We start from the raw sequence: 7,711 nt of genomic DNA, 5'->3' as shown, positions 1-7,711 counted from the left end.
CCAGTCCTACCAGACTCACAATTCAGTTTAATCAGATTTTTAAAGACATCCTGATCTTTACCATAGATTACTGAAGCTAAGTCGAAGACCTGACCTGAATGGAAATAAAAAAACTGTATTCGACACACTGTTTCACCATTATTGCTATTACCCACCAGTGACTCTGTGCAGGTCTGACCCAACTGGCACCTCTTTCATGGGAAGTGAGGTAGATAAATCAAAAACGTGTTTTAATTGCTTGGCTCACTTAAGAATATTAGCTTGCTCACATGACATTAACATTGCTTTTTTATTTTTACATTAATTTTTCTGCTATCTTTCAGGATATGAGCATATATAGTTTTTAGTTTTGAGTACCACAGATGTGGTGAAAGAAAGTCTTGTGAAGTTCAAAATAACCTGAAATAGGTCAGCCACATATGATAGTATGTTATTGTTTTCAAAATGGGCCAGCAGGGTTTGATTAAAAAAGTCACTAGCTAATTCCTGAATCTGTTCTCATTTAAAGCTCAGTTAAGCAAAGGTTTGCATCTCATCCCATTATGGATGGAGACCAGACTTAAATTGCCATGCAGGAGAGGGGAGTGGTCTTTGAGCAGCTGCTCCTGGTTCTTGTGAAGATATTAGCTCATACTGGTGGGACGAACCATTTTATGAACAGCTTGATTTTTGCAGTAATCATTGTTATGGCCAACACCAGAAATTATATGAGGTAATCTGAGTGAAAATGATATTGGGATTGGACCAAAAGCACCATTAGGAGAGGTTCCAGGCAGCTCAACATCTCAACACCATAGGTCAGAGGTCTCAGCAAAATTATTTTAAATGTCAGCCATAGCCTTAACCCAAAGCCTTCTTTATTTAGTGGTCACTTTTCCCATAGGAGTTGCCCCCCAAATTGGAGAGAGCCAAACATGTAATCTATTCAAAACAGATTTGGTTTGTATGACACATATTTTTACCACCATTTCAAATCTGAACGTAAAGTCACGAAAAATACAGTCAGCCAGTCAGATGATAAATGTGAGTTAATGTTAGGCTGCTTTGTCAGACGTGACCCCCCCCCCCTTCCCCCAGTCCTAATACAGTTCCCTGACCATATGTCTGACAGCTCTCAGTCCGTCCGCAGCACCACCTAGCCAACCGTAGTCTCCGCCCAGCCCTTCACCATGGTGGCCGACAACCTGGGCGTGGTGCTGCACGAGAAGAATGATGTCCGGGTGGAGGCGCTGCCGATGCCGCAGGCCGGCGCCGGTGAGGTCGTCGTCGCCATGGACACCGTCGGCATCTGCGGCTCCGACGTCAGCTACGTCACCAAGGGCCGCATCGGCGACTTCGTGCTGCGCAAGCCGATGGTGCTGGGCCACGAGGCGAGCGGCGTCGTGCACGCACTGGGGGAGGGCGTTACGTCGCTAAAGGTCGGCGACCGCGTGGCCATCGAGCCAGGCGTGCCGTGCCGCCGCTGCGACCACTGCAAGCGCGGCACGTACAACCTCTGCGCGGACGTGTTCTTCTGCGCCACGCCGCCGGATGACGGCAACCTGTGTCGCTTTTACAAGCACGCGGCCGACTTCTGCCACCGGCTGCCGGCCAGCGTGTCGCTGGAGGAGGGCGCGCTGATGGAGCCGCTCTCTGTGGGCGTGCACGCGTGCCGCCGCGCCGGCATCACGGCCGGACAGCGCGTGCTCGTCTGCGGCGCCGGCCCGATTGGGCTCGTCAACCTGCTGGTGGCGCGCGCGATGGGCGCCACAGAGGTGGTCGTCACCGACATCTCGGCCGGCAGGCTGGAGCTGGCGGCCCGACTCGGCGCGCAGCACACGCTGCTCGTCGACAGCAAGGACGCGGAGGCGCTGGCCGGCCGCGTGGCGGAGCTGCTCGGCGGCCGGCAACCGGACGTTACAATCGAGTGCAGCGGTGCCGAGGCCAGCATCCGGCTGGGCATCTTCGCCACGCGCTCCGGCGGCATGATGGTGCTGGTCGGCCTCGGCCCGGCCGAGGTGACCGTGCCGATCGTGAACGCCGCCGTGCGCGAGGTCGACATTCGCGGCATCTTTCGCTACGCCAACTGCTACCCGGCGGCGATCCAGCTGGTGGAGGCGGGCTTGGTGGATGTGAAGCCTCTGATCACTCACCGCTTCCAGCTGGAGCAGTCGGTGCAGGCCTTCGAGACGGCACGCACCGGAGCCGGCGGCGCCGTCAAGGTGCTGATCAAGTGCGGCGAGCAGTGACGCGGCGCCCGGCCGCGGACGCCGGAAGCGACGCAGGCGAGTTTGCCGGCGGGGGCGGGCGGTAGATGCATGCTGTAGAATGGCGCGGCGCTGCAGGGACCAGGCGGCGAACCTCAGGCGCCGGGTTCGCCATGTACTTCAGCGGCAGCAGTTTTACAGCTTCTCCAGCGACATGAAGTACGTCGTGTGGCACGTTTTTAGTCTCAGAGGAGTCGCTCGCTTGATTGTAGACATTGTGGTAACAAAAATCGTGATCGAGCATGTGGTAGCTGCATGCGTGGCAATTCTGCATGCGTGGTATGTGGCAATATCAGTACCCAATCAATCCCAAATCCGTTACCATCGTGGTTTTAGATCACTATAAAATATGTCCTCGAGATCTCCTGCTGGTGTCTTCTTCCAAGTCAAACCAAGACCGTGAGTGCCCTGTTTGGCCAGGGAGTCAGCCTGTTCGTTTACGTTTATCTAGACGTGACGGGGCATCCAAGTAAAAACGACATGACTGTCGTCCTGCTGCATGGTAAGCAATGCGTATAGTATTTCCTCGTCGATTTTGTGCCGCTGACGTGCTTGTTGCAAGGTCACCAGAGAGCTCAGTCAGAGAATATTACGTGCATAGATTTGTCACGCAGATGCACTAAATGCAGAGCCTCGCGGATGGCAAACAACTGCGGTAAATATGGAGCGATGTTTACACAAGCTAAAAATATTTTCGTTTGGTTCCTGGTGCGAATCAATATCCTATACATGTGCTAGTTTTTGATGCATCAGTATATATGTGACGGAACCCTCCATACACTGCATGCAGATGGCACGGAAACTCCGCGCGATATTCCTCTGCCGTTGCGTATTTCTTTGATGATTCGCAAAGGTGGAAGTTACATTTGCGTGTTTGGAGTTGCCATGGTGAGATCCTTGCTCTGGACCAATAGCAACAATATTCACCGAGATGTCCAATCGCTCAAATATCTGCTTGGCACGTATGGTGAAGGTTAGCGCAGCCTTCTCATGGGAAAAAGTGAAAAGGTTCACAACGTGTGGTGAAGAAATGCTCGAGTGTGAGGGATGGGAAGGAGATTGCAATCTTTGCTACATGTCGCGCGGACAGTAGTTTCCGTCGCAAATACAAAAGGCGCCCGTTCGCATCCACCGATATGCTGTGAAGCAGGGTTAGTACGAAAATGCTTCTGTGGTTATTTGGGTGTCGTCGTGGCGCGCTCTGTCTAAAAGTTTCTTCCCTGGCTGCGAAGCCGAATCAGTCTGAGTCAAAACCTTTAAGATATTTCAGGCTTTAAAACAGCGGTACCACGTGTTTGAGGTGTGAGCGATATGACAGCCTCCTATCGATTACGGCCAGTAGGAAGTTGGTTTCTTGTCTAGCTGGTACCTCTCCCCGTATAGCACAAGATATTAGCCGGAACAATGAGCACGTTTTCTACAAAAAAACGAACAGGTACTGTTTGATAAAAAATACGTAAATATTGATACATAAAACTGAAACCCGTTCAGCACACTCCATCTTACATAGTTGCATTACATAGCACACTTACAGTTGCATTACATGGCACACTCCATCTTACTCCCATACAGAGTTGATGCTGTCGTTCGGAAGCTATGCTAGTCGTGCGCTAATCCAGAGGGCAAAGCTGTGGACGAAAAGTGATCTCCCTACGAGTGGAGGAAGGGTTCCAGTCATGTCTCCAACCATGATGGCAAAGAGTGCAGTGCTGAGAAAGCTGCCCTGTGGAACGCCATTTTCTTGCGGGTATAGAGTAGACAGAACCGAGTCCACACAGACATGGCGGATCTTTTCCGACGGAAGTTAGACAAGAACAATGTCAGGTGTTCTCTAGTGTCATATCTGTAGAGCCTCATTAGAATACCGTATTTCCATGTTGTGTTACAGGCTTTCTTGACCTCGAAGAGCACAGCTAAAAGATGATGCCGTTGCTTGAAAGCTCGATGTACTGACACATCTAAATGCACCACATAGTCTAAAGTACAATGATTTTTCCTGAACCCACACTAGACTTTGGAAAGAACGGAATGTTTCTCTCATTACGAAATTAGGCGGGAGTCTATAATTTTTCGAACAATTTGCACACACAAGAAGTTAAAGCTTTGGACGATAATCCAGAGGACATTTTCCCTGTTTCTGGGTTTCAGGACGAGGTTGACGATTGCTTCTCTCCAGGAAGCAGGAGAATCGCCGTTTGTCCACATTAAATGAAATGTGGTAAGAAGCGATCTCCGACTGTTCGATGGTAAATGTCGGAGCATCAAGTTGTGAACGCAGTCAGGGCACTCTGAAACATTCTTCAGGGACGAGGCATGGTGCATTTCGGACGGTGCAAATCATGCGATATAAGGGTGAGTCTGTCTCGACGAGAAGTTGAAACGAGAGGATTCACACTGCGTTTTTGCCGTGCAAACTCTAGATCGCGTGTCCCACGTCGGGATCGTTTTGAGAAAGCTTTAGCAATTGCATTCGCCGCGTCAACCGAGTCTACAACTTCCGAACCATCAACGGTTAGTGGTGGAACAGGCGCGGATGAAAACTTTCCAGCGACGCGCTGGACTCGCGAACAAATTTATTTCACTGGGGTAAACCTGTCTACTTTCGAAACATATTCTCGCCAGGATGTCTGTTTTGCATTCAGGATGACACGCTTAACAATCGCTTTGGACCGCTTGCCGGTCATCGAGTGCTGTGTGGTTAAATGTTTATTAAACTTTTTAAGAGCTCGCTTTTCCTCTGTGGTAGCATTTTTGCACTGCGCCGACTACCACGGGACAGGCATTCTACGCGGATGGCTGGATGTACGACGTGAACAGCTATCAGCCAGTGTAGCTAACGCAGCGGTAAAGTTGTTGATTAGCGACGATCCACTGTCCCTCTGTTTAGGAGTGATGCATATATCACACTTGAAAACTTTCCAGTGTACGTTCTGCGCACTCCGTCACCGGAGCCGGACTCCAAGCTGCACGTCGATACTCAGCATTAACCAAATGGGTAAGTGGTCGCTTCCAGCTGTGTCCTCGTCTACAGACCATGAAATACCGGGCATCCAACCTGGTGAGCATAATGATAGATAAATCGCTGAATATATCAGTCGGTGTAAAGTAGCGTTCAGTGCGCCGTTTCATGTCATCCGTCTAAGTACGTCCCCAAACGGTATTGTGGCTGTTGAAGTCGCCGAGTAGAAGAAAGGGTACAGATAACTGGGTTACCAACTAGTCAAGGGTGAGTAGATAAGATGCTTATAGCTGGTGGATTGTATAATGAACAGAGCGTTATAGTGAGTGAGGTGAGGCAGACAGCTACAGCTACTGTACGCAAGTCCGGTCGTAGTGCTACCGGTCTGGACGGAATACCGTGATGTGTAGCTACCGCTACACCTACGTGGGCTTTGGTTTCATTTATTTCGTCTTTTCGGTATAAGGCATAACCTTTGAGCAAAGCAGATGTGTCCCTGGCCAGCTGAGTTACTTGAATGCAGGCAGCAAACGTGTTTTTTTTGCATGCAGCATGCGCTGCAAGCGCAGAACATCGGCGCGGAGTCCACGGACGTTCCATTTTAAAAACGAGTTCAGCATATCACCAAAAAGATAAAAGAAAAGGACGCATATGGCCAACAGGACCACATGGTGCATCATAAACGACTGGCTGCAGGGGGCCTTGGAAAGGCCAGGCCCCTCTGGCATCGACCGTCATCCACAGATATCGAGCGAGCTCTGCCCGCACCAGACTGCGCCCTCGGTCGGGACCTCGGGAAGGCCAGGTCTCTCTGACGTCGACCGTCATCCGCAGATGACGAGCAGACTCTGTCCTCGCCAGACTGAACCATCAGTCGGGACTTCGGACTGCCGCCACTCGTGGGCGAGACGGGCCCCGGTGGGCCGCGCTTCGCTGGGCGACCCGGGGTCGGGGGAGCGCCCATGAAACGAGGAGAGTGTGGCGGAGCCGTAAGGGATGGTGGAGGTGCCTCACATCAGGGGACGAGTCGCGGCGCTCTGAACGGGCAGCACGTCCAGAAGCACCAACATCTTAGGCAGCCAGACGGATAGCTGCTCCAGCAGACTTGCACCCGCCAGTGCAACAAATGGGGCTGTCGGTGGGTCGGCGCCGACTCTTCGATACTTGTCTTCCCTGTTTGATTTTTTGGACGAGCTGCAGAGGTCGCTCCAGCTACCAGTCGGCCAGAACCTTCTTCGGTCAACCCGGAAAGTGCCGGTGTATGTCCACAGCTAACCCCGACGGCAGCAGACGGGGGGAGGGGGGGGGGGGGGGGTCCGGCTGGTGCGTGCTCGGGTGCAACGGACGCCGGTCGCTGTGGGGACGGGAGCGCAGCCCGACCGCGCTGAACTAGTGTCCAGTCCGTTCCCCTCAGTTTGGCCCCCGGTTCCGGACGCGCCGGCTTCTTCCCGGGACCCCCGCGCCCCGAAGCTGCTCCCGGGAGGGTCGCCTCAGGCGCTGGCGGCACACCCGATGGCGTAGGGGTTGCGTTACCACACGCGGTGGAGACCACACTTGCCACATGGAGACAGGGCGGAGACACATCGTGGGAGTGGGAGAACTGTGTAATGAGGATGGCAAAGCCCCCACAGTCATGTTTTGGAACGCGTTCATTGTTGAATTTGCTGACAGGCCAGCAGCTGCCGGCGTCGCCACGGAATGGGTCCTCGGCTGAGCAGCGGCCGCGTCCTGGTAAGGGCGGACTGGGTGGCTTTTTTGCATTAACGCCGTATTTCTTTTCGGCCCCACGGTAGAATGATCCCACTTTTTACCTTAATGGTTAGAATTTCCACTCCCCCTTTTGAAGATGCCACGAGTGTGAAACCACGCTGTGTGACCACCACAATTGGGTCAGTTCGTGAAGCGTGAATCGAAGTTCTTTGTGTCATGCCCGACTTCTGCACGTTTCCCGCATACCATCTGCTTCCGACACCTGTCGTTGTAGAGTGCCGAACGAATGCCACTTGAGGTACCGCACCGGACCTGGCAAGTAGAAATGGACTGGAAAGAAGGTAAACCGCATTCACACCTTCTCTGGTGACGGCCAACAGGCAATGGTACGAATGACGGCACTCGTGGGCAACAGCCCGCCACCTACCCTTTTCATGTGTTTCGCGTTCGCCATGCCTTTGAGGACTTCATCCTCGCTCACCTCCTTCAGGTCCAAGCAGCTAAAAACACCCTACAGTTCTTACGGGAATGCGGTTTTACCTCGATCTGCACCGACTGTACACCCTGTTCACGAGCTCGGAAGCTAAGCTCCTTGGCGCTCAACATCTTCCTGATCTCCCCGTCCTTCGAAAGCTGAACTTTAAAACCTCCGTCTCAATAACTAAACGCGTTTTTGGGATTGCCAAACTTTGACAAAGCCTGATCAATCTGGAAGAGGTTGAGTTTTGGCAGCAGAGGCCTTTCCTCATCGTCGACTGTCGATGATCGAATAATCACATAGTTCGGCAGACGTTCG

General features: G+C 52.4%; 1 protein-coding gene across 1 annotated transcript; it reads left to right on the top strand.

Annotated features, from left to right (window-relative positions):
- The first annotated feature begins 1,144 nt into the window (after positions 1-1,144).
- On the top strand, positions 1,145-2,522 carry LOC119104583 (sorbitol dehydrogenase-like). Its single transcript, XM_037228309.1, has one exon. It carries the CDS (start codon positions 1,170-1,172, stop codon positions 2,226-2,228), a length of 1,059 nt encoding a protein of 352 aa, XP_037084204.1. The 5' UTR covers positions 1,145-1,169; the 3' UTR covers positions 2,229-2,522.
- Positions 2,523-7,711: the final 5,189 nt, after the last annotated feature.

Source organism: Pollicipes pollicipes, unplaced genomic scaffold (assembly GCF_011947565.3).
Source record: "Pollicipes pollicipes isolate AB1234 unplaced genomic scaffold, Ppol_2.1 Scaffold_6052;HRSCAF=7182_pilon_pilon_pilon, whole genome shotgun sequence".
NCBI classification, from domain to species: Eukaryota; Metazoa; Arthropoda; class Thecostraca; order Pollicipedomorpha; family Pollicipedidae; genus Pollicipes; species Pollicipes pollicipes.
Note: the sequence above shows the minus strand (reverse complement) of the source record. Positions and strands in the feature narration are given on the sequence as shown.

Bases quoted from the DNA above. Each gene is read 5' to 3' on its own strand.
- LOC119104583 (XM_037228309.1), top strand. From the start codon at position 1,170: ATGGTGGCCGACAACCTGGGCGTGGTGCTGCACGAGAAGAATGATGTC.